Here is a 27,115-nt window from a genome sequence, read left to right as displayed (position 1 = left end):
AAAATATCAAATTACAACTTTTTTAGTGGTGGGGATAATGCTATAAAAAGTGATGTACGTAGCTGTTGAAGTATCTCTTTGAAATTTACCTTTGCTTCAGTTAGTTTTTTCCGCATATATTTTTTACGTTATTTTTATTATTATTATTATTATTATTATTATTATTATTATTATTATTATTATTATTTTGTTTTTGATATATTTATTATTCTAAACTTAGTCTATATATTTTATACAAAAAACAAATATTACTCAGTTGTAAGTTAACTTTAGTGTTGAACGTTTGGTAACGTATATTTTGCTTAGTATTTGAAAATATAACGGTAAGTGTAAAATTTTTTAAATAATATTGTGAAACTTAAATATAATTTTTTTGAAAGATGGACACCTACGAACAAAATGTTATGCAAACGCTAAACGCGGTACCTCAAGGTGGTAGCACTGATATGATGAAGAAAGTGGAGAGAGCGTTGAGGCTCATCAAGACGGTGGAGGAAGCTGAGCGATGGATGATACTTAATAAGCAGAACATCCGCTTATTCAAAAAGATGTTGATGTTAAAGAAAGAAAATCCTCTGCGTCTTGAAGCTAATATTGGACTTTGTAAATCATACCAGCGGCAACTTCACCGACTGCGATTAGATTTAGTTAAACAAGGTGGTGGAGTCACCAAAAAACAAAATCGACATCTAATCTGGGAGACAATTGAAACCCACCACCAGGGCAGGGTGAAGACTGGTATGATTACAAATTTGGATTATAAAGATCCAAATATATTTTTCAACCGGGCATTTCCAATGTTTAGAAGACACGTTCGGCGTGAGCTAGTGAATCATCCCCTCAAGGTAAGTAAAATTTAAGATTTATAATTTAAATAGTCTAATGAGATTTTATTTCAGGTGTATATTATGTTCACGGGTAATTTCATTAAGCCCACCACCAAAGAGGAGGATTTGAAAACTTTTATAACGCCGGCCAAGGAAATGTATCTGACAACGGACATGCAGGAGTGGTACATTGATCATGTCAAAAACTATTTGTTGAAAAAATTGGAAGAATTCCAGGAACGCGATAGCGGTTGGGCTCTTGACATGATCATAAATATTCGAGTCCACATGAATAAGTACTCTCCGATCACAGCTGGAACATTTTGCGAACTACCATCTGCAATTAAATGTAGAAAAGCTGTGATCAATGTCCAGAATAAAGACCAGCATTGTTTTCTATGGTCGATAATGTCAGCACTTTACCCGGTTGAAAAGCATCCTCATCGTTTAACTAAGTACCCGCACTATAAATATCATTTAAAATATGATGGATTAAAGTTTCCCATGTCTCTGGATCAAATTAATAAATTTGAAAAGATGAACCCGCAGCTATCGATTAACGTGTACGGCTACAAAGTTACGTTTCTACGTGATTTAGAAATTTTCCCTGTACGCGTTAGTTCGAACACTGCGGGGAAGAAAATTCATCTATTGGCTGTGGAGAATGGGAACAGTCACCACTTTTGCTGGATAAAAAATTTAGCAAAGTTGGCTCGATCGGGTGTAACAAAATACAAGAATAAAATTTATTTATGCGATCGATGTCTCAACTATTTTGCTACAGAAGTCAAACTCCAACAGCATTCAGTAAATTGTGGTGAAAAAGAAGCGGTGCGGGTACGAATGCCTGAAACTGATGACGAGCGGTTCGTTGAGTTCAAAGATTTCAACAGCAAGGAACGTGTTGAGTATATGGTGTACGCTGACTTTGAGGCACTATTGGTACCACAACATCATGAAGACATGGAAATGGATCATGGGTCTTATACAAAAAATATTCAAAAACATGTACCCTACAGTGTAGGTTACTATGTTCATTGTACCCATGATCCCAACCAATCGTTTTATAAGGCATACCGTGGTGCTGATTGTGTCAAGTGGTTTGTTCATGAACTGGAACAAGTAGCGTACTCATTAGAGCAAAAAATAAAACACGTTAAACCAATGTATCCGCTCACCGTCGAACAAGAACTGGATTTTATGTCAGCAGAGAAGTGTCACATTTGTGGTAAAGATTTCGTATCCAATTCCATACGTGTTCGCGACCATTCACATCGCACAGGTAATGTAATTTATTTATTATTTTTTAATTTCATCTAATTTTATATTAATCTATTTTAGGTATCTACCGTGGAGCAGCACACCAATTTTGTAATCTGCATTATCAAGATTCAAGGGTGGTACCTGTTGTGATGCACAACTTAAGTGGATACGATTCGCATTTTATTATTGAAGCTCTGCTGACGGAAATCGACGGTCAAGTTGATGTGTTGCCCATCAACAAAGAAAAGTACATCAGTTTCACAAAGCACGTCTCGGACATTCAATTAAGATTCATTGATTCCTTCCGATTTCTCGCAGACAAGTTGGAAAATCTGGCCTCATATTTAGATAATGATAAAAAATCCATTTTACATAAAGAGGTAAATGATAAAATATAATTAATTTTTAATACAGGGTTGTAATTTGTTTTTTAATTTTTTATAGGTCAGTAATGATGAACAATTTCAATTGCTAACGAGAAAAGGTGTATTTCCATATGAATACATGAGTAGCTGGGGACGTCTCCAAGAGACAAAATTACCACCAAAGGAGGCGTTCTACAGTGTGTTAACAGATGAACACATAACGGATGAGGATTATAACCATGCGATACAGGTATGGAACACATTCAATTTACATACACTAGGTGATTATTCAGACCTGTATATGAAAACTGATGTGTTACTACTTGCGGATATTTTTGAAAATTTCCGTAACGCTTGTATTCATAGCTATAGTCTCGATCCTAGTCACTATTACACACTTCCTGGCTACACGTGGAGCGCCATGTTGAAATACACCAATATCAAATTGGAATTGTTCACGGATATTGATGACTTGTTGTTTATCGAGAAAGGAATCAGAGGCGGTGTAAGTCAATGTTCTAATCGCTATGCTAAGGCAAACAATAAGTACATGGAAGAGGGGTATGATAAAACTCAAGAAGATGTCTACCTTATGTATTACGATGTGGTGAACCTATATGGTGCAGCAATGTGTGGATACCTACCAACAGGAAATTTTAAGTGGGTCGACACACCAAACATCGAGGATGTTGCAGATGATTCACCAGTCGGGTACATTTTAGAAGTAGACCTTGAAATACCCCAACATCTACATGATAACTTTAGCGATTTACCGCCATGTCCGGAGACAACGAAACCACCTGGATCAAAACAAAAATATCTTCTGTCAACCCTTTACAATAAGACCAACTATGTCGTGCACTACAGGAATTTAAAACTGTATACACAACTCGGTGTTAAGGTAACAAAATACCACCGTGTGTTACAATTCGATCAATCTGCATGGTTGAAACCATATATTGATTTCAATACCGAGATGCGCAAGAACGCCTCAAATGAGTTTGAAAAAGCATTATTCAAACTCATGATTAATGCCATCTTCGGTAAAACCATGGAGAATGTGAGGAAACATCGGGTTGTGTACATACGAAAAAATTGGGATGGAAAACATGGTGTGAAGAAATTAATTGCCAACCCCAATTTTCACAGTATGATGGTGCTCGACAATGACGTCAGTATTGTTGAAATGAAAAAATCACAGATACGTTTCAACAAACCCATCTACATAGGCTTCACAATTTTAGACATATCGAAAACGTTTGTGTATGACTTCCACTACAACTACATGTACCAACGGTACAACCCCACAAATGTCAGGTTATTATACACAGACACCGATAGTCTAATTTATAGCGTGAGAAATACTGACGTCTATGAGGTCATGAAACAGGATATTAATCGTTTTGATACGGCTGACTATGCACCCGACAACATCTATGGTATGCCACTACGTAATAAGAAAGTCAAGGGTTTAATGTCCGATGAAAATAATGGTGATGTTATGCTAGAATTTGTCGGATTACGTAGCAAAATGTATGCTATTCGGGTGCAAAATAAAAAAGAGACTAAACGATCCAAGGGTCTCAAGAAGTCAGCTATCCGAAAACTTACTTTTGAGGACTATAAGCGGTGTTTGCTTGAGAACCGTAACTTTTACCATGTTCAGCAAAGCATCCAATCCAAGCGACACCGCTTACATACCATCAAACAGCAGAAAGTGGGCTTATCACCATTTGACCAAAAACGATACATTACTCACAATTCATGTGAAACAAAACCATGGGGCCACTATAGCATTATTTGTTGAGTGTAAGTATTTTATATTTTTTGTTTTTAATATTTAGCTAATTTTTGCTGTTGTTTCAGAAATGTGTCCTGCTGTTGTTGTGATGATCCTCAAAGTGGTTTGGTATTGTGATAGGTGTACAAACAATTGATAGAGTAGTGCGCATGAACAATTGATAGAGTAGTGGTGGGGGGTGTAAAAAAAAACTGATCGTTAGGTAGAATTATTGTAGAAAACAATTTAGTGTTAGTTTAAACATACAAAATGCAAGACTTTGGTAATCATAATAGTGATAACAACTGTATTGTTAATATGATTAAAGATAATTGTAGTTTAAGTACTTTAAACAATGTGTTAACAAAGTATTTTAAAACATTGGTTAATATGGCAATTAAATGTGGTCGACCGGAAACTTTAAACTACCTTATTGATAAGGTAGAACAAATGGACTTAGAAGTGAAATTTTCCCCATCATCAGACGATGAAGACAAACAAATTTGGAACTGGATTTTAAAAAATATCCACTCTGAACAAACAGATGGAATTGTAGGACTATCCATTTTTGAACAATCTTACTACAGTGTATTTACATCAAACGAGTTATCCGACTATGTTCAAGTGAAAGAAATGACTGAAAATTATCTTATGAAGGAAGATAATGATGATGACAATGGACACTTTTCAGAATAATAATTATAATGTATTTTCGATAATTTATAAATATATATTTTTTAAATATTATTATAATACAACTCTGTTTTTATACTTTTCAGAATAATAATTATAATGTATTTTCGATAATTTATAAATATATATTTTTTAAATATTATTATAATACAACTCTGTTTTTATATGTTATAGATAAAATTTTACAATAAAAATAATATTTTTACAATGTGATATTTTTTATTTTATTTTTTTTTATAAAACACAAATATGTTCGCAAAAACGGTCCACTATGACAAATTTTTTATTGTTACAAGTATGTTCATAAAAACGGTCCACTATAAAATAAGACTTTTTTGTCAATATATGAACCCTTTATATCTTCGTTGGTGCTATCCTTCAATAAATATACAGGTCTCTTTCTAAACAGGTCTGTTTCTAAACAGGTCTGTTTCTAAACAGGTCTCTTTCTAAACAGGTCTCTTTCTAAACAGGTCTCTTTCTAAACAGGTCTCTTTCTAAACAGGTCTCTTTCTAAACAGGTCTCTTTCTAAACAGGTCTGTTTCTAAACAGGTCTCTTTCTAAACAGGTCTGTATCTAAACAGATACAGACCAGTATTAAACAGGTCAAAACCAGTATTAAACAGGTCAAAACCAGTATTAAACAGCTACAGCCCAGTATTAAACAGATACAGACCAGTATTAAACAGGTTTTCACCGATTTTACTCCGACTTTCGCCGATTTTACTCCGGTTTTACTCCGGTTTTCATCGATTTTGCTCCGACTTTCGCCGATTTTACTCCGGCTTTCACCGATTTTACTCCGACTTTCGCCGATTTTATTCCGATTTTGCTCCGACTTTCGCCGATTTTACTCCGGTTTTACTCCGACTTTCACTGATTTTACTCCGGTTTTACTCCGGTTTTCACCGATTTTACTCCGACTTTTGCCGATTTTACTCCGGTTTTCACCGATTTTACTTCGACTTTCGCCGATTTTACTCCGGTTTTACTCCGGTTTTCACCGATTTTGCTCCGACTTTCGCCGATTTTACTCCGGTTTTACTCCGGCTTTCACCGATTTTGCTCCGACTTTCGCCGATTTTACTCCGGTTTTACTCCGGCTTTCACCAATTTTACTCCGGCTTTTTAATTTTTGATAAAGTTATTATAAACTTGTTATTTAATTATATTTGTTTTCCTCAAGTAATGGATTATAGATAGTATTTCTCTTCCGATGTTTGTAGAATGTAGCCTTCTTAATTTATCAATTAATATATTACGATCACTATTGGAATCAATTTTTTTTTTTTTTCATAAGTTTTCAATACTAGGTTGAAAAAAACTGTTTAATACTGGTTTTGACCTGTTTAGATACAGACCTGTTTAGAAACAGACCTGTTTAGAAACAGACCTGTTTAGATACAGACCTGTTTAGAAAGAGACCTGTTTAGAAAGAGACCTGTTTAGATACAGACCTGTTTAGAAAGAGACCTGTTTAGAAACAGACCTGTTTAGAAAGAGACCTGTTTAGAAAGAGACCTGTTTAGAAACAGACCTGTTTAGAAAGAGACCTGTTTAGAAAGAGACCTGTTTAGAAAGAGACCTGTTTAGAAAGAGACCTGTTTAGAAACAGACCTGTTTAGAAACAGACCTGTTTAGAAAGAGACCTGTATATTTATTGAAGGATAGCACCAACGAAGATATAAAGGGTTCATATATTGACAAAAAAGTCTTATTTTATAGTGGACCGTTTTTATGAACATACTTGTAACAATAAAAAATTTGTCATAGTGGACCGTTTTTGCGAACATATTTGTGTTTTATAAAAAAAAATAAAATAAAAAATATCACATTGTAAAAATATTATTTTTATTGTAAAATTTTATCTATAACATATAAAAACAGAGTTGTATTATAATAATATTTAAAAAATATATATTTATAAATTATCGAAAATACATTATAATTATTATTCTGAAAAGTATAAAAACAGAGTTGTATTATAATAATATTTAAAAAATATATATTTATAAATTATCGAAAATACATTATAATTATTATTCTGAAAAGTGTCCATTGTCATCATCATTATCTTCCTTCATAAGATAATTTTCAGTCATTTCTTTCACTTGAACATAGTCGGATAACTCGTTTGATGTAAATACACTGTAGTAAGATTGTTCAAAAATGGATAGTCCTACAATTCCATCTGTTTGTCCAGAGTGGATATTTTTTAAAATCCAGTTCCAAATTTGTTTGTCTTCATCGTCTGATGATGGGGAAAATTTCACTTCTAAGTCCATTTGTTCTACCTTATCAATAAGGTAGTTTAAAGTTTTCCGGTCGACCACATTTAATTGCCATATTAACCAATGTTTTAAAATACTTTGTTAACACATTGTTTAAAGTACTTAAACTACAATTATCTTTAATCATATTAACAATACAGTTGTTATCACTATTATGATTACCAAAGTCTTGCATTTTGTATGTTTAAACTAACACTAAATTGTTTTCTACAATAATTCTACCTAACGATCAGTTTTTTTTTTACACCCCCCACCACTACTCTATCAATTGTTCATGCGCACTACTCTATCAATTGTTTGTACACCTATCACAATACCAAACCACTTTGAGGATCATCACAACAACAGCAGGACACATTTCTGAAACAACAGCAAAAATTAGCTAAATATTAAAAACAAAAAATATAAAATACTTACACTCAACAAATAATGCTATAGTGGCCCCATGGTTTTGTTTCACATGAATTGTGAGTAATGTATCGTTTTTGGTCAAATGGTGATAAGCCCACTTTCTGCTGTTTGATGGTATGTAAGCGGTGTCGCTTGGATTGGATGCTTTGCTGAACATGGTAAAAGTTACGGTTCTCAAGCAAACACCGCTTATAGTCCTCAAAAGTAAGTTTTCGGATAGCTGACTTCTTGAGACCCTTGGATCGTTTAGTCTCTTTTTTATTTTGCACCCGAATAGCATACATTTTGCTACGTAATCCGACAAATTCTAGCATAACATCACCATTATTTTCATCGGACATTAAACCCTTGACTTTCTTATTACGTAGTGGCATACCATAGATGTTGTCGGGTGCATAGTCAGCCGTATCAAAACGATTAATATCCTGTTTCATGACCTCATAGACGTCAGTATTTCTCACGCTATAAATTAGACTATCGGTGTCTGTGTATAATAACCTGACATTTGTGGGGTTGTACCGTTGGTACATGTAGTTGTAGTGGAAGTCATACACAAACGTTTTCGATATGTCTAAAATTGTGAAGCCTATGTAGATGGGTTTGTTGAAACGTATCTGTGATTTTTTCATTTCAACAATACTGACGTCATTGTCGAGCACCATCATACTGTGAAAATTGGGGTTGGCAATTAATTTCTTCACACCATGTTTTCCATCCCAATTTTTTCGTATGTACACAACCCGATGTTTCCTCACATTCTCCATGGTTTTACCGAAGATGGCATTAATCATGAGTTTGAATAATGCTTTTTCAAACTCATTTGAGGCGTTCTTGCGCATCTCGGTATTGAAATCAATATATGGTTTCAACCATGCAGATTGATCGAATTGTAACACACGGTGGTATTTTGTTACCTTAACACCGAGTTGTGTATACAGTTTTAAATTCCTGTAGTGCACGACATAGTTGGTCTTATTGTAAAGGGTTGACAGAAGATATTTTTGTTTTGATCCAGGTGGTTTCGTTGTCTCCGGACATGGCGGTAAATCGCTAAAGTTATCATGTAGATGTTGGGGTATTTCAAGGTCTACTTCTAAAATGTACCCGACTGGTGAATCATCTGCAACATCCTCGATGTTTGGTGTGTCGACCCACTTAAAATTTCCTGTTGGTAGGTATCCACACATTGCTGCACCATATAGGTTCACCACATCGTAATACATAAGGTAGACATCTTCTTGAGTTTTATCATACCCCTCTTCCATGTACTTATTGTTTGCCTTAGCATAGCGATTAGAACATTGACTTACACCGCCTCTGATTCCTTTCTCGATAAACAACAAGTCATCAATATCCGTGAACAATTCCAATTTGATATTGGTGTATTTCAACATGGCGCTCCACGTGTAGCCAGGAAGTGTGTAATAGTGACTAGGATCGAGACTATAGCTATGAATACAAGCGTTACGGAAATTTTCAAAAATATCCGCAAGTAGTAACACATCAGTTTTCATATACAGGTCTGAATAATCACCTAGTGTATGTAAATTGAATGTGTTCCATACCTGTATCGCATGGTTATAATCCTCATCCGTTATGTGTTCATCTGTTAACACACTGTAGAACGCCTCCTTTGGTGGTAATTTTGTCTCTTGGAGACGTCCCCAGCTACTCATGTATTCATATGGAAATACACCTTTTCTCGTTAGCAATTGAAATTGTTCATCATTACTGACCTATAAAAAATTAAAAAACAAATTACAACCCTGTATTAAAAATTAATTATATTTTATCATTTACCTCTTTATGTAAAATGGATTTTTTATCATTATCTAAATATGAGGCCAGATTTTCCAACTTGTCTGCGAGAAATCGGAAGGAATCAATGAATCTTAATTGAATGTCCGAGACGTGCTTTGTGAAACTGATGTACTTTTCTTTGTTGATGGGCAACACATCAACTTGACCGTCGATTTCCGTCAGCAGAGCTTCAATAATAAAATGCGAATCGTATCCACTTAAGTTGTGCATCACAACAGGTACCACCCTTGAATCTTGATAATGCAGATTACAAAATTGGTGTGCTGCTCCACGGTAGATACCTAAAATAGATTAATATAAAATTAGATGAAATTAAAAAATAATAAATAAATTACATTACCTGTGCGATGTGAATGGTCGCGAACACGTATGGAATTGGATACGAAATCTTTACCACAAATGTGACACTTCTCTGCTGACATAAAATCCAGTTCTTGTTCGACGGTGAGCGGATACATTGGTTTAACGTGTTTTATTTTTTGCTCTAATGAGTACGCTACTTGTTCCAGTTCATGAACAAACCACTTGACACAATCAGCACCACGGTATGCCTTATAAAACGATTGGTTGGGATCATGGGTACAATGAACATAGTAACCTACACTGTAGGGTACATGTTTTTGAATATTTTTTGTATAAGACCCATGATCCATTTCCATGTCTTCATGATGTTGTGGTACCAATAGTGCCTCAAAGTCAGCGTACACCATATACTCAACACGTTCCTTGCTGTTGAAATCTTTGAACTCAACGAACCGCTCGTCATCAGTTTCAGGCATTCGTACCCGCACCGCTTCTTTTTCACCACAATTTACTGAATGCTGTTGGAGTTTGACTTCTGTAGCAAAATAGTTGAGACATCGATCGCATAAATAAATTTTATTCTTGTATTTTGTTACACCCGATCGAGCCAACTTTGCTAAATTTTTTATCCAGCAAAAGTGGTGACTGTTCCCATTCTCCACAGCCAATAGATGAATTTTCTTCCCCGCAGTGTTCGAACTAACGCGTACAGGGAAAATTTCTAAATCACGTAGAAACGTAACTTTGTAGCCGTACACGTTAATCGATAGCTGCGGGTTCATCTTTTCAAATTTATTAATTTGATCCAGAGACATGGGAAACTTTAATCCATCATATTTTAAATGATATTTATAGTGCGGGTACTTAGTTAAACGATGAGGATGCTTTTCAACCGGGTAAAGTGCTGACATTATCGACCATAGAAAACAATGCTGGTCTTTATTCTGGACATTGATCACAGCTTTTCTACATTTAATTGCAGATGGTAGTTCGCAAAATGTTCCAGCTGTGATCGGAGAGTACTTATTCATGTGGACTCGAATATTTATGATCATGTCAAGAGCCCAACCGCTATCGCGTTCCTGGAATTCTTCCAATTTTTTCAACAAATAGTTTTTGACATGATCAATGTACCACTCCTGCATGTCCGTTGTCAGATACATTTCCTTGGCCGGCGTTATAAAAGTTTTCAAATCCTCCTCTTTGGTGGTGGGCTTAATGAAATTACCCGTGAACATAATATACACCTGAAATAAAATCTCATTAGACTATTTAAATTATAAATCTTAAATTTTACTTACCTTGAGGGGATGATTCACTAGCTCACGCCGAACGTGTCTTCTAAACATTGGAAATGCCCGGTTGAAAAATATATTTGGATCTTTATAATCCAAATTTGTAATCATACCAGTCTTCACCCTGCCCTGGTGGTGGGTTTCAATTGTCTCCCAGATTAGATGTCGATTTTGTTTTTTGGTGACTCCACCACCTTGTTTAACTAAATCTAATCGCAGTCGGTGAAGTTGCCGCTGGTATGATTTACAAAGTCCAATATTAGCTTCAAGACGCAGAGGATTTTCTTTCTTTAACATCAACATCTTTTTGAATAAGCGGATGTTCTGCTTATTAAGTATCATCCATCGCTCAGCTTCCTCCACCGTCTTGATGAGCCTCAACGCTCTCTCCACTTTCTTCATCATATCAGTGCTACCACCTTGAGGTACCGCGTTTAGCGTTTGCATAACATTTTGTTCGTAGGTGTCCATCTTTCAAAAAAATTATATTTAAGTTTCACAATATTATTTAAAAAATTTTACACTTACCGTTATATTTTCAAATACTAAGCAAAATATACGTTACCAAACGTTCAACACTAAAGTTAACTTACAACTGAGTAATATTTGTTTTTTGTATAAAATATATAGACTAAGTTTAGAATAATAAATATATCAAAAACAAAATAATAATAATAATAATAATAATAATAATAATAATAATAATAATAATAATAATAATAATAACGTAAAAAATATATGCGGAAAAAACTAACTGAAGCAAAGGTAAATTTCAAAGAGATACTTCAACAGCCACGTACATCACTTTTTATAGCATTATCCCCACCACTAAAAAAGTTGTAATTTGATATTTTTATAATCGTAATTCAAACTAATTATTTTTTCTTGGAATTCAGACAAGTTTAAACATGTTCAAACTTGTTTGAACATGTTTAAACAAGTTTGAACTTGTAGCAGGATGATGATATCATATTTTTCAAGGTCAAATTAACATATTCTTGAGAATAGCTGACACGTGTAAAATTATTTTAAGATCAAAGTCCATTCAAACAAGTTTGAACATGTATTTTTATTATGTAAATTTCAAGTGTCATATTACATTGCTTAATCATAAAAAAATATTAATATCCGGTCACGTGTTTTGACACATGTAAAATTATTTCAAACAAGTTTGAACTTGTTACAAGATGATGATATCATATTTTTCAAGGTCAAATTAACATATTATTGAAAATAGCTGACACGTGTAAAATTATTTTAAGATCAAAGTCCATTCAAACAAGTTTGAACATGTATTTTTATTATGTAAATTTCAAGTGTCATATTACATTGCTAATTCAATAAAAAAAAAAAAATATTAACATCCGGTCACGTGTTTTGACACATGTAAAATTATTTCAAACAAGTTTGAACTTGTAACAAGATGATGATATCATATTTTTCAAGGTCAAATTAACATATTATTGAAAATAGCTGACACGTGTAAAATTATTTTAAGATCAAAGTCCATTCAAACAAGTTTGAACATGTATTTTTATTATGTAAATTTCAAGTGTCATATTACATTGCTAATTCAATAAAAAAAAATATTAACATCCGGTCACGTGTTTTGACACATGTAAAATTATTTCAAACAAGTTTGAACTTGTTACAAGATGATGATATCATATTTTTCAAGGTCAAATTAACATATTCTTGAAAATTGCTGACACGTGTGAAATTATTTTAAGATCAAAGTCCATTCAAACAAGTTTGAACATGTATTTTTATTATGTAAATTTCAAGTGTCATATTACAATGCTGACTCAATAAAAAAAAAATATTAACATCCGGTCACGTATCTTGAATTTTATCATGTATAAAGTGTCAAATTACAATATTTTTCAAGGTCAAATTAACATATTCTTTAAAATTGCTGACTAATGTCAACGTCCCGCCCCCCGTTCACTCTCCGCCACTATTGGTTAAAGCCAATGACGTCATCAATGCTTAGGCAGCCATTATTCTCCTCCACCACACCTCCCGACGCCATCTTGATTTTTACAGCGCTACTATTGGTCAATGACGTCCCCCCTCCAACTTCGCATTCAACCGAGGTTTGCCCTTTTTGGAAAAGTGTACCATCCAACTGGGCTGAAAGTGGGCTCGATTATCTCACGTCCAATTCCCGCCCCCTTTAACCCCCACTTCCAAAACCACGCCCACCACTTTAAGCCCCACTTCCGCCAAGAAACACACTAACGCTCTGTCAGCCACACCCCACCACACCTCCCAACGCCATCTTGATTTACTATTGGTCAATGACGTCATCTATCCCCTCCAACTTCCGAGGTTTCCAACATTCACCTAGGTTTGCCCTTTTTTGAAAAGTGTACCATCCGGGGTTACTTGAGGTCAAACTGGCCCAGGATCCCTGTGACTCTTCTACTCATATGTTTTGAAGCAGGGATAGAACCCTCTTTAGTAAGAAAAATTACTAAGGACTTAATTAGACTACAAGAAAATAAATCAGTTACCCATGAAAGAGATTTATTTTGTAATAAAAGCTTGAAATTACGCTAAATATAAATTAATTATATAGATGTTACTAGGTAACATCTATATACACTATAACTAATATTTACGTTATAGTTTTAATTTCAAGCTATAAGGTTATTTATGATTATTTCAGTTTCAGGACAACATATTTCTATTGGTAATAATTTACAAGAATATTCAAAAGAAAGAGCTAACCAAGTTCTAACAAAATATCTTTCTGATATAATAAGTGCAGATATACATTATTCAAAAGAAGGAATAAATTTTAAATGCGCTATTATAGCAAAATATGGTTCAGGTAAGCATAATATCGTTAAGAGTAACGAGAGCTGCAATGACATATATGTAGCATTTGACAAAGCTATGGCAAAACTCGAAAAGCAGCTTAGAAAATATAAATCAAAACTAAAAAATCATCACACAGGTAAAGTAAAAATATCTGAAATCGATTCTGAAGGTACTAAATATATTATTAGTCCTCAAGATCAAGAAAATACTAATGATACAAATGATGCTAATTATCCAATAATTATTGCTGAAAAACCTGTAGAAATATTAAAGCTATCAGTAAAAGACGCAGTAATGAAAATTGATTTAGAAAATTTACCGGCAGTTAGTATTCAAAAATATTAATAACAATCGTATAAATATAGTTTATTACCGTAAAGATGGTAATATTTCTTGGGTAGATTATAATTAATGATTCTTCCTTATAAAGGAATTAAACCTAATATTAATAAAACTGCTTATATTGCTCCAAGTAGTTCTATAATAGGTAATGTTAAGATCGGAAGTAATTCAAGCATTTGGTTTAACACTGTTTTAAGAGGAGGTGTTGAATCAATAAAGATAGGGGATAATACTAACGTACAAGACGGCAGCGTAATTCATACTTCAAGGTTTAATGGTCCTGTAGAAATAGGCAATAACATAACTATTGGTCATTTATCGCTTATTCATGCTTGTATTATCTGCAATAATGCCTTTATTGGTATGAGTAGCACAATAATGGACTATGCAGTAATAGAAGAATATGCTTTTGTTGCTGCAGGAAGCCTTGTACCTCCTAAAAAGATAATTAAATCTAAAGAATTATGGATGGGTCGCCCTGCAAAATTCGTTAGATATTTAACAGATCAAGAGCTAGAAGAGATGCAAGATAATGTAAGAAATTACGTAGAACTTACTAATATTTATAGCTCTAATAAATAAGTATATAAAAAGTTATAGCTTCTAATTTAGGTTTCGTGAAGATTGATAATTATGTAAATCTTTGGTAAAAAATTTTATCTACAAAACTCTGGCTTAAATAGCTTAAAACTTTCCTGAGCTGACGTTGGTAGTGGCGTTAAATAATATTGCGGATCAAAAGCATTTCCGTAAATCTTTTCTGTTTTTTTAATTGAATTTGGAAATTTTAAAGATAATAATATAGACTTTAAAATAGTAAAAATTGCTATATAAGGATCAGTTTCAGGAGAAGATAAGCGATGTTCTAAACGTTTAGGAACAACATTTGGAGTTCGAATAGCTACACTTCTGTTATTTCCTCCATAAGATACATGAGTTGGTGCCATAAAATCTTTGTCAAGGCGTAAATAATCAATACTACCAGGCATAAAAGCAAGTAGAGTATCTAGCATATAATGGCATTAACCTTGTGCTGCTAAAATTATATAATCGCCAGATTCTATATCAAAACTTATATGGAAATGCATACTATTTCCATAATCATTTAAAAAAGGTTTAGGAGAGAAATCCGTATGACCATTTAAATACTCAGCTATTTTTGTTAAAGTATTTTTAACTTTAAGTATCATTTTTAATTTACTAAATCATGGGATGGAGGAAGATCTATTTCGAATTGATTATTACCTTTTTCTTTTTTTATTTTAGAAATTTTAAACTTCGTTAAATATTTTCTTGCAAGTATTTCAAATTTAGATATATCAATATTAGGGCTTAAGTAAAACTCTATCTCTACCCCAATAATAGGTATTAAATTATAATCTTTATGAAATTGGAAAATGATTTTTTCTAGCTGTTTCTTTTTTTTTAGGTTATTAGATAAGGTATTAATAAAATTATTATAGGATATTTGCATGGAAGCACTAATAAACGGACTAGTATATTATAAAATTTTTGACGGAACATTCAAGGATTCTAGTCATAGATATGTAAAAAAAAATAATTCTATAGATGAAATAGAAATAATAAGAAACAAAAAAGCCATAACTGATTATTTTAAAGCAGAAGATATTCTAATTTTAAATCATGGTATAGATATTATTGATGCAGATAATAATTCTATTATCATACCTGAAGCTGATGGCAGTATTACTACTAGAAAAAATTTAGTTCTAGCAGTGCAAACTGCATATTGTGTACCAGCGTTACTTGTAAGCGGTGATGGTAAAATAATTGGAGCAGCACATGCAGGATGGAAAGGTGCTATAAACGGTATTATCCATAACATAGTTAATAAGATGATAGAAAAGGTGTAGAAAATTTGACTGCACTAATAGGTCCTGCTATAGCACAAGAATCATATGAAGTTGATACAGAATATTATAAGGCTTTTTTAGATAAAAATATTAATAATAAGCAATTCTTCATATATTCAAAAAAAGAAAATCATTATAAGTTTGATTTACCAGGATTTGTAGAATTACAGCTTAAGCAAGCAGGAGTTAAAGATATTAAAAAAATTGCAGAAGATACTTATGCAAACCCAGCAAAATACCCTAGCAAAAGACGCTCTTATCACTTGCAAGAACCTTATAATCAAAATATATTATCAACAATTATAATTAAAAATTAGTATTATGAACCAAGAAAAATCTTATTATCAAATAGTTTACGCTCCAAACGATATCTTTAAGAAGCAAGCAGAACATATAGAAGTTGTTGATGATAATATTCGTACTATTGTAGACAAAATGCTTAATACTATGCAGATAGAAAGAGCTGTAGGGCTTGGTGTTAATATGGTCGGTATATTAAAGCGTATAGCGGTAGTTGATTTACATGAGAATAACAAATCATCACCTATTATTTTTATCAATCCGGAAATAACTTATTTCTCAAGTGACAAACAAACATTTATGGAAAGATCTTTATCATTTCCAGGAATAGAAGCACCTATTACCAGATCACAAGCAATAAAAATAAATTACTTTGATTATCAAGGGAATAAACAAGAGCTAGAAGCACAAGATTTTTTAGCAACAGTAATTCAGCATGAAGTAGATTATTTAAATGGCAAAGTTTTTTTAGATCACTTATCTAAACTAAAACGCGACACTTTGCTTAAAAAAATGCTGAAATATATAAAAATGCACCCTCCTCATGTTCATGGAAGTAGCTGTAAGCATTAAGATTATTTAAACATTGACAATATACTATAGCTTTATTACAATATGGTTAATCAATTTCTACCGTCTAAAGCCGGTAGTTTGGTTTACGCTTGCAAAGCAGATTAAAAGCGTAAACGCTAAAACTCTGATATTCCAAAATCATCTTTTTCATGAAATTCTTCTTGTTGCTCTATATACTTCTGTACTGCTTCTGAACTCACATTACCAACTGTAATAACAAAATACCCTCTAGCCCAAAGATGTTGACCCCAATATCGCTTACGAAGTAGTTCAAATTCCTGTAGCAATTTACGACTACTCTTTCCTTTAATATATTGTAACACCTTAGATATTGAGATACTCGGTGGAACTGATACTAATATATGAACATGATCAGGACTTATGCTGCCACTAATTATATCAATGTAATTAGCTGCACATATTTCCTGAATTACTTCCCTTGCTCTACTTGCTATTTGCCCAGTTAAAACTCTATACCTGTACTTTGTACAAAACACTATATGATACTTTAAATCATACAGGCTATGAGACCCTCTCCTATATTCCATCTCTTCCTCTAGTAACCTAGTAGATAGATTATACTAAAGTGTTCGCCTAAAGGCGAGGGTGTTAACCCTATCCCACTTAACTACATAAATCTTAATTTTTAGTCTAGACAAATTGGACCACCTCATTCCCCAAGCATATAACGATATTACTTTATCATCAAATCCTTCAAATTTACGCACTCCTTTGGACATTATTTTAGGTTCAAATTCTCCATCCCGATCCCTTGGTACCTCTATACTCAATTTACGACCCTCAGGATCTATTAAAGTCTTATCATAGTGACCATTACGTCTGTTATATGAATCTTTCTCATTTTTGAAATGTTGCTCATAACCAATATGAGTTTCCATTTCTTTTTCTAAAATCTTATTTACTATCTGCTTTTTAAATTCTTGAAAGATTCCTTCCTTGCCAAATATCTCAGATGAATCACTTTGGAATAGTATTTCTGATACTACTCTCTCTATAGTTGGATTTGATACTTTGATCTTATTTTTCATATTAGATCCATGTAAGTTGTTTATGTTATTTTTATTCTTAACTATTTTTACAACTTACACATACTTTCTGATACCCTCGAATAATATTTATCTAACTATATTTTGACCTTTTTTATTAGAAAGATTAGGCGTAGGTGATTCAATTTTTATATTGTGAGGTTTAGACTTTAAAGCAAGCCGCTTTGAATCTTCAAACACTGTTTGATTAAATCTGTGCGGATTAATTTTTCTAAGCTCTACTAAAGCAGCTTTATTATTATGTATTTCATTGAGATTTACATTTCGAAGTTTAGAGTTATCTGATATTTTTTTTGTATTTTCATCTATAAAATGCTTTAAACCCGTAACAAATTCATTATTTTTTAAACCTTTTGAAAGAGTAGTAATTTTATTATCTATATGCTTGTTATTTGCCTTAATATGAGCATCTAGGACATTCTCTAATTTTTCTCTCAAATAATCTTTTCCTGTAAAAACTGCTTGTATTTTTTCTAAAAATGAAGTGCCTTTATTACTAACTGCCTGTAACTCATTGATTATTGTGTTATTATATTTAGTTATATAATCTGTGTCTAATTTAGATAATAATGTTTCTGTGACCTGCTTATTTTTTGCAACATCTAAGTTATTAATCCCTTTTTGTACTGATTCAAACGACTTAATAGCATGATTAGTTTCATAAGTAAATTTAAGGATATTTTCATCAGTCAACTTTTTCTCATCTAAAACGCATACATTTTTAACGTTAGCTCCATCTTTACCAAAAAAATCGCTAGCATTTTTAGTAATTTGCCGCACTAATGGGTCTAATAATTTTTCATTTTTTAGCAAAGGCGAAACTGTATCTTGCGATATTTCTACATATTTATTTATTTTACCTATAAGTTTTTCATCTTTAAATATTGGCTGATTTTCTTTAGCAAAATTATTATACATAAATATACGGTTTTTTACACGTTCATTTACAAGATTATCTACATTTTTTTGGTTTGATAATTCTGCTTCTAACTGCTTAGAAAGCTTTTCCATCTCTTCCTTAATTCCTTTAAAAGCTTCAGGATTATAACCATCTTGCTCCCGTTTTGTTATTTGCTCGTTGTTATTTTTTATAGTTGCAATAATACTTTTAATATCATTTTTTTTACTAGGATCAAAAGATATATTTTTAGGGTCATCAGGATCAGAATATATTAGATTTTGAATTGTTTTTTTTACATCAGGATCATTTACATTAATTTCTTTTTTTTTAATCCCTCGTTAATTAACCCTTGTACTAAATAGTTTTTTGTTTCTTTTTAGTCTTTTCTTAATAATTGTATTAAATCATTTTCTTTATCTTTACTCCTAACCTCATGCTGTGCTTCTTGTAACTTTATAGCCATATGTTACCTATTATTAAAACATTTGATATATTAGATATCAAAATTCCATAATTTGCAACTTTTTTATCTTTTGATTGAAATATTTAAAAAATTAACGATGTGAAATAACTAAGATAGGTTCTATGAAGATTTCTAATACATATCCCATTTTAAGGTATTTTTAGAAATCTTCACAGCTTGGAAAGAAGGCTAACTAAAGACCAGGTCCTCTTATTCTTACTTTCTGATTCTCTTGATGAATAGCAGGTTTGTCTTTTGAAGATGTTTGAGATTGGTTGGCAAATAATAATTTATCAAATATTTCAGGATTTGCTTTTCTTATTTCAACTACATTAAGATTATGATTATTAACTTCTTTTTGGCTCAACAGTTTTATTCATTAATTTTGTTAAGCAAGCAGCAATTTGTTCGTTTGTTAAAGCATTTGAAAAGATTTTATTATCAATTTCTTTTTTGACATACTCATCACTTAACGCTGCATATTTATTTACTGATTGTTCTAGTTTTTCCTCCAAGTAATCTTTACCTGTAAAAATTGATTTAAACTTTACCCAGAGAGAAGTACCTTTGTCATTAATTTCTTTTAGCTCCGAGACTATTCTAGGACTATTGTCAGTTAGATAAGCAGAATCTAAATTCTTTAAAATAGTTCCTGTTTTTTCAATAAGTTTTTCATTGGTACTCTCATATAAAGGTGCAAGAAGCCTAACCATAGGCTCTAACATTTTACTTTCTTGAGTATTTTATCTAATCTTTCTGTCAGTTGATTTACTGAATCTTCTGCTGCTTTAGAAATTTCTTTTCTATCCATTTCCGATTCTGTATATGTTTTTTTATTTTTTCCCCCACTATGAATAAATTCCTTACATTGTTGCAATTTTTGCTGTGATAAAGAATTAGGTAATTTTTCTATAACTGCTTCTAGTAGTTTTTCAGTATATATCTCTGCGGGAATCTTATTATTACTCACTTCAACTAATGATTCATTAATTGCATTTGTTAAAGTATTTATATCTTGATCATTAAATTCATTTAGTACAGGTTTCATTGATTCTAAATCTAAACTTACCCTAAATCCTTTTAAATTACCTTCAATTTTTGCAGCATAAAGTTTAATTTTCTTTCTATTTTGCTTTGTAGTTATTGCAGCATTTTGTTTTGCATTTTCATTTATACTATCAACAAGATTTTGAATTCTCTCTTCTTTAAGATAGGACCTTATAAGGTCATAACCTAAATCTAACGCTCCACCAAAATTTTGTACATATTGAAGCGGTTGATCAAGAAAAGAAAGATCTTTAGGTACTAATGACTGATATTGATCAAACTTTCTAATTACTCCTGTAATATCGTTGATTTTGTTATTTACTACATTTCTATTTGATGATTGCTGGTTCTGATCATCAATTTTTAAATTTTTTGCTTCTTCAATCTCATTAATTTTTTCATCAGCTACATCTTTCTTGGGAATTGCTGAGCTTGATCATTAATATTTAAATCCTTTTCTTGCATATCCATTATGTCTTTCAGTTGCTGAACTCTGTCATCAACTTTCAAATTCTCTGTCATATTATTCCTTTTTTAATTTATTTTAAATAATAATAAACATAATAGAAAAAATGCCAAATTAATTTTAAATTCTAGAAAAAAAATTAGTTAAAATTTATAAAAAGAATCGTATTTTTTCATAGAAGATGTGCGGATAGTTATTTCATCTGGGATTTCGGTTATGAACCTTGATGGGTATGATCTGACTATTTCGTAGAATATTTTACGGCTTTCAGCATTGGTGATGTAAAGCTCTTTTTTAGCTCTAGTAATACCAACATAAGCAATGCGACGTTCTTCTTCCAAACCTTTTTCACCCTCTTCATCCAAAGATCTTTGAGACGGAAACACCCCCTCTTCCCAACCTGGCAAAAATACTACATCAAATTCAAGACCCTTAGCACCGTGTAGTGTCATTATTGTTATAGAACCACCATAATTGGTTTCTAAAACTTCATTTTCCATAACTAAGCTAGAATGCTCAATAAAATCATGAATATCATTAAACACAGCAATAACTCTTAGCATTTCGTTTATATTCTCGATCCTGCCTAAAGCTTCTTCAGTTTTCTCTTCCTGAAGCATTTCTAAATATCCGGAATCATCAAGTATTGCTTTAGTTACATTTATTGGAGCATCAAAGCAAAATCTTTCATGCCAATTGCTAATTTTGGTAACTAAATCTTTTAAAGTTTCATAGGATTTTGTTTTTATCTCACCATTTTCTAGCATTTCTTTAATAGCAGCGAAATTAGAGATATTTTTTTCTATAGCATACGTTTTAATTTTATTTAAAGTAGCTGCTCCTATTGCTCTTTTCGGTACGTTAATAATACGCTCTAATGCTAAATTATCATTCTGGTTTAAGGCAATACGGATATAAGCAAGCACGTCTCTTATTTCCATACGTTCATAGAACCGCAAACCGCCGATAATTTTATAAGGCATAGCACTATTTATAAAGGCTTCTTCAAAGCTTCTAGTTTGAAACCCTGCCCTTACTAATATAGCAATATTTCCTGCACTATATCTTCCCTCTCGCACTAACCTAGCTATTTCGGAGGCAATATATATTGCTTCCTCTTTATCGTTCCAACAAGATATAATCTTGATCTTTTCACCACTTTCCTTATCAGTCCATAAGGTTTTGCCATGACGATTTTTATTGTTATTGATAACATTTGAAGCAGCCGCAAGAATTGGCAGAGTTGATTTATAATTCTGCTCTAATTTAATAATCGTGGCATTTAAAAAATCTTTTTCAAAACGTAATATATTACCTACTTCTGCACCACGCCAACCATAAATAGACTGATCATCATCACCAACACAACAGATATTTTTACTTAAGCTTGCAAGCATTCTTACCCACAAATATTGCACGACATTAGTATCTTGATACTCATCAATTAAAATATAACGATATTTTTCTTGATAATATTTTAATATCTCAGGGTTTTTAATGAAAAGCTCATTATTATAAAGCAGTAAATCCCCAAAATCCACTACGTTAGAGATCAGTAAATTTTGCTGATATTCTTCATAAACAAGTTTTGCTAGACGTTGCAGCGGTAAATTAGTATCAGAGCTTGAAAGCTTATTTTTTCAATAAACCTTGATCTTTCCAACGTGAGATTACGATATGTATTAATTTAGGAGCATATTTTTTAGTATCAATATTTTTGAGCTTTACTATATCCTTAATCAATCTTAGTTGATCATCTTGATTAATAATAGTGAATCTGCTATTTAAACCAAGATTTAAATGCTCTATTTGATCACGCAATATCCTTGCTGCCATTGAGTGGAAAGTACCAATATTAAGACCGTAAGAGCTAACCAAATTATGGACTCTTTCCTGCATCTCTTTTGCTGCTTTATTCGTGAAAGTAACAGCTAAAATATTTTGAGGGGATGCTAAATTTTGATGAATAATATTTGCAATTCTTGAGGTTAGTACTTTCGTCTTACCCGTCCCTGCCCCTGCAAGCAAAAGAAGCGGTCCTTCGGTATGAAGAACTGCTTTTGCTGCTGCTCGTTTAATGAATGTAGGAAATCGTGATTTGGCATATAATATATTTATTTAGTCCAGTTTGTTGTAGGGCTTGAAAAGCCTGCTCGATGTCATGTCGTGGCTTGACCACGGTGTCCAGAAAATAAATAAAAATACTAATATTATTAGTATTTTTAACTGGATCCCGCAATTAAGTCGCGGGATGACAATGGTGGAACTGATCCATGCAACAAAGCCGGACAAGCCACGGGATGACAGTGAATAACATAATACCCAATAATACCCTTTTATCAATAAAAATTTATCTAATTCTTTTAAGGTTTTTTAGAATATAAGAAAGGGTAATGATAGGATTATAAATTATTATTTTTAATAATTTGAGATAAGAATTTAAATTTTTATCCTCAATAAACCAGCTATATAAATCATCTATAGGCTTAATCTTATCAGGAATAGTATATTTATCTTTAAATAATTCTTGCAAAGCTCTTTTAGCTTTTTTGGCTTCTGCTTTACGTTCAGTTGTTAGGCTCTGATCATGCACCATATAAAAATATAACGACTCTGGTATATGAGCAAATTTCGTAACAAGCCCAAACCGAAGCCAATATTCATAATCATCAACTAAATGCATGTTTTCGTTATATCCACCTACTCTCTTTGCTATATCTGCTCTGTATAAAAAGCATGCTCCAACACAATCACGAATAGGCAAAAATTCCGGAGATTCTTGATAGAGTCTTGCCCCTATTTTGCCCTGCTCATCAATTAAAGTATAATCGGTATAAACAAGCCCTATATCCGGTGAATTATCTAAAACATTATTCATTCTTGCTAAAGCATCTTCGTGCAGAAAATTATCATCGGAAGTCCAAGTAAAATACTGCTCCTTAGCCTCTTTAAAAGCAATATTAAGACTAGCTGGCAATTTTTTATTAGGCTCATTTCTTATTACTTTAATACGCTGATCCTGCTTTGCATATTCCTTTGCTATTTCAAAGCTTTTATCGTTAGAGCAATCATCGATTATAATAAGCTCAAAATCTTTAAATGTTTGATTAAGACAGCTCTCAATAGCTCTCGGCAATAACTTCTCTCTGTTATAAACTGGTAAAACTATTGTTCCGTAATTTATGTCGGTTAGAGTACATAAATTACGAACACAACATATTACATAAAATAATGGATCTATTTTCTTATGCGCAGTGATCGCTACGCGGAGGAATTTACTAACCTACTTGTTTGAGTATTGATTAGGAGTTCTCTTCGATTTGGGCTCTCGGACAGCAAGGATCGCAATGTAAAAACAGTAATGGATCCTACATTCAATATTCAATTTTAAATTATTTGCACGTGGCACACTTAAACAATATGTGAGCAAGCAGTGATATTTTTATTAAATTATCTGGTATGTTTCGATTTATTATAATTATTGGGTTTTTGGAGATAGTTTGAAATGTTTAATTTCAATATATCATGCATCCGTTTAAACCTTTGATATAAGTTTATTTAAGGTTTCTAGGTTTAAAATGGCTTAGAATTTATTAATCGTTATTCGTAAAACACTTTAGAAAAAAAAAAACACTGTGTATTTATTAAATACTTGATTTATGTTATTCAGTAAACACTTAATGTGTTAAATTCCTATACTTTGTAAATTTTCATAATGACGCTTAACGCGTTAAATTTGTATTTGATTATGTTTATATAAAATATCTTTCAAGTTTAAAATTACCTTTGATATTTGGTTTTAACTCTTTCCTTTTGGACATTTTTGTTTTGTAGATGTGAAATTCAAATCCATACGGTAACTTTTGGAAAAGTAAAGAAATGAAGCCTTTATTTTGAACACTAAACATTCCCATCCAGTTCTGATCTTATCCTCTGGACCTGTCGGTTTTAAATATCAGGGTGGCTCTAAAAAGTACAATTATCCCGGAAAACTGCATGGGTTGGGCCCTCTAGCACACTTTTCAACTCGTAACTCCGTTAATCTTAACTAATAATTATATTCTCTTTCATGAAACCCCATCATGGGTTTTTTCGTTTCTTTTTGCTTCATTTGGCAGCGAGCCAAATGGATGGATGTTTGGTGTTTTATAACCGAAATTTACCGTAAACCGATGGATATACCAATTTCGTCGGTTATCAAACTAGATAATTTATTTTCTTTTTGATCTACACTAAATTTTATCTTTCGATTCTATCTCAAACCCTTAATATGATATGTTATTGTCATTACTTATGATTTTTAATTTTTTTTTTCTCCTCAGTTTTACCTTAAAATTGAGATTTTTCTCATTTAAAGCACCTTTTGTGCGTTAATATTTTAATAGATAACTTGATGTTGTACTATTAAATTTTTTTTTGGAAAAATACCTCGTGTATTTTCTTCCTCTCTTTAAGTTTTTACCTTAAAATTGAGATTTTTCTCATTTAAAGCACCTTTTGTGCGTTAATATTCTAATAGATAACTTGATGTTATACTATTAAAAATTTTTTTTTGAAAATACCTGGTGTATTTTCTTTCTCTCTTTAAGTTTTTGGTTGAACATTTTATGTACAGTTGTTTCTTATAGGTTGGATATTGATTTGGTAAAGTTCATTAATCTGAGTTTAGTAACAATATGGATTCGTCTATTACTGAAGTACAGTCGGAAGGACCAGCAGAACCTGTCCCAGGCACTAGTCCACGTAGACGACAACGTACGCCATTATCTACTTTTAGAAGAGCAAGAAGGCGAATTGATGATTTGGTGAGTCCTCCTTTAAGACAAACTTCATTATTTTTACAAGAAACCACAAACTTGTTACGGAATTTATCCTTGGCCGTTAACCAACAACAGAACTCTGTTGCTGAATTAACTAGAAATGCGCAAATGCAGCTAAACCACAGTAGTAACAATAATAATGAATCTGTTCGACCTCATGATGTCATTAAGGAAATTCCTGTGTTGGATGTATTGTCTCTTTTGGATTCGGGCAGCACATGTAATATTATTTCACGACAAGCAGTCAATTCTTTACTCAAAACAATAAAAATTAATTTCGAAACTGTTTCATATACGGCAACGTTACCGGGCTCTAACTTTATGCAATTTAAGCAAGCGTGTAAACTATCTTTTAAGTTGGGCTATTTTTCTTGGAAATCTACCTTTTTAATTGCGGATAATATCCCTTTTCCTGTGATTATAGGATCTGAAACTCTTACTCACACGGGTATCTTAAATAATTTTGCGACCTCAAGAATCAAATTTCAGTTTGATTCAGATTTTGAAGTTCCATTTGTATCTTATAAAAGTGATTCAAAATTATGTAATCTAATTTCAGAGGTTCAAGCGGTGTTATCACAACCTCAAACCGAACGCTTAAATAAGGTTTTATCTATGTTTTCATCTGTTTTATCTAATAAACCGGGTTTAGCTCGCAATTTTGAATATAAATTAATTTTAAAAGATAGCGAACCTCTACGAAAATCTCCATACTATTTTCCTAAAGATAAAATTCAACTTTTGGAGGCGCATATTCAAGAATTAGTAGATTGGAAAATTCTTTCTCCATGTATTTCTCCTTGGGGAACACCAGTATTTTTCGTTCCAAAACAAAGTGGTGTTCGTTTATGTGCCGATTATAGGTTCGTAAACCCTAAAATACAGTTTGATCCGCTTACGGGAGTGAAAATGAACTCTATTTTTGATTCCTTGTGTTCGTCTAGGTACTATTCGAGCTTGGATATGAGTAGTAGCTTTTATCAAATTCCCTTAGCTCCTGAGTCTCGCGATATCACTGCGATTGTAACCCCCTTTGGCCAGTATCGTTTTAATGTGGTCCCTTTTGGTATGGTAAATTCCTCTCAAGCTCTTAATAGGTATTTATTACGTGAATTTTCTGACTTTCGTAAAGAAGGTTTTTTCCAACAGTATTATGATGATTTGATTATTTACTCAGATAACTTGGATGAGCATATTTCTCAGTTGTCAAAAGTGTTTAAACGTTTCCAGGAACTAAATCTAACAATTAATCCTAAAAAACTTCGTTTATGTATGACACGCTTAAGACTTTTAGGGCATGTTGTCAGTAATATGGGAAAATTGCCTGATCCAGAAAAATGTGCAGCGATAAATACCCTACCTTTTCCGAGAAATCTTAAAGAAGTG

The 27,115-nt window shown here is 32.4% G+C and overlaps 4 protein-coding genes across 4 annotated transcripts in view; 1 reads left to right on the top strand and 3 right to left on the bottom strand.

Moving 5' to 3' along the window:
- LOC123295469 overlaps positions 1 to 27,115 on the bottom strand; it is a 99,156-nt gene that overhangs the window by 28,544 nt on the left and 43,497 nt on the right. The window lies entirely within an intron of this gene.
- Positions 381 to 8,012, top strand: LOC123295453. The gene is made up of 7 exons (XM_044876819.1): positions 381 to 845; positions 900 to 970; positions 1,377 to 1,390; positions 1,531 to 2,109; positions 2,169 to 2,470; positions 2,535 to 3,280; positions 7,943 to 8,012. Exons 1-7 carry the CDS (start codon positions 381 to 383, stop codon positions 8,010 to 8,012), a joined length of 2,247 nt encoding a protein of 748 aa, XP_044732754.1.
- Positions 8,101 to 11,521, bottom strand: LOC123295447. Its single transcript, XM_044876807.1, has 7 exons — positions 11,057 to 11,521; positions 10,932 to 11,002; positions 10,512 to 10,525; positions 9,793 to 10,371; positions 9,432 to 9,733; positions 8,723 to 9,367; positions 8,101 to 8,202 (listed from the first exon to the last, which is right to left on the bottom strand). Exons 1-7 carry the CDS (start codon positions 11,519 to 11,521, stop codon positions 8,101 to 8,103), a joined length of 2,178 nt encoding a protein of 725 aa, XP_044732742.1.
- Positions 19,744 to 22,306, bottom strand: LOC123295439 (probable DNA helicase II homolog). The gene is made up of 3 exons (XM_044876793.1): positions 21,172 to 22,306; positions 20,120 to 20,737; positions 19,744 to 19,922 (listed from the first exon to the last, which is right to left on the bottom strand). Exons 1-3 carry the CDS (start codon positions 22,304 to 22,306, stop codon positions 19,744 to 19,746), a joined length of 1,932 nt encoding a protein of 643 aa, XP_044732728.1.

The sequence above is a fragment of the Chrysoperla carnea genome, chromosome 1, assembly GCF_905475395.1.
Source record: "Chrysoperla carnea chromosome 1, inChrCarn1.1, whole genome shotgun sequence".
NCBI classification, from domain to species: Eukaryota; Metazoa; Arthropoda; class Insecta; order Neuroptera; family Chrysopidae; genus Chrysoperla; species Chrysoperla carnea.
This window is presented reverse-complemented; position numbering and strand designations above follow the sequence as displayed.

Bases quoted from the DNA above. Each gene is read 5' to 3' on its own strand.
- LOC123295447 (XM_044876807.1), bottom strand. From the start codon at position 11,521: ATGGACACCTACGAACAAAATGTTATGCAAACGCTAAACGCGGTACCT. The intron at 9,734-9,792 runs GTAATGTAATTT...AATCTATTTTAG, and splicing joins CGACCATTCACATCGCACAG to GTATCTACCGTGGAGCAGCA. The intron at 9,368-9,431 runs GTAAATGATAAA...AATTTTTTATAG, and splicing joins AATCCATTTTACATAAAGAG to GTCAGTAATGATGAACAATT.
- LOC123295439 (XM_044876793.1), bottom strand. From the start codon at position 22,306: ATGCTTGCAAGCTTAAGTAAAAATATCTGTTGTGTTGGTGATGATGAT. The intron at 20,738-21,171 runs GTAAAATATTCT...ACGATATTACAG, and splicing joins CATCACCAATGCTGAAAGCC to GAGTAATTAGAAAGTTTGAT. The intron at 19,923-20,119 runs GTTAGAGCCTAT...CAATTTTTACAG, and splicing joins AATACTCAAGAAAGTAAAAT to GTAAAGATTACTTGGAGGAA.
- LOC123295453 (XM_044876819.1), top strand. From the start codon at position 381: ATGGACACCTACGAACAAAATGTTATGCAAACGCTAAACGCGGTACCT. The intron at 846-899 runs GTAAGTAAAATT...ATTTTATTTCAG, and splicing joins TAGTGAATCATCCCCTCAAG to GTGTATATTATGTTCACGGG. The intron at 2,471-2,534 runs GTAAATGATAAA...AATTTTTTATAG, and splicing joins AATCCATTTTACATAAAGAG to GTCAGTAATGATGAACAATT.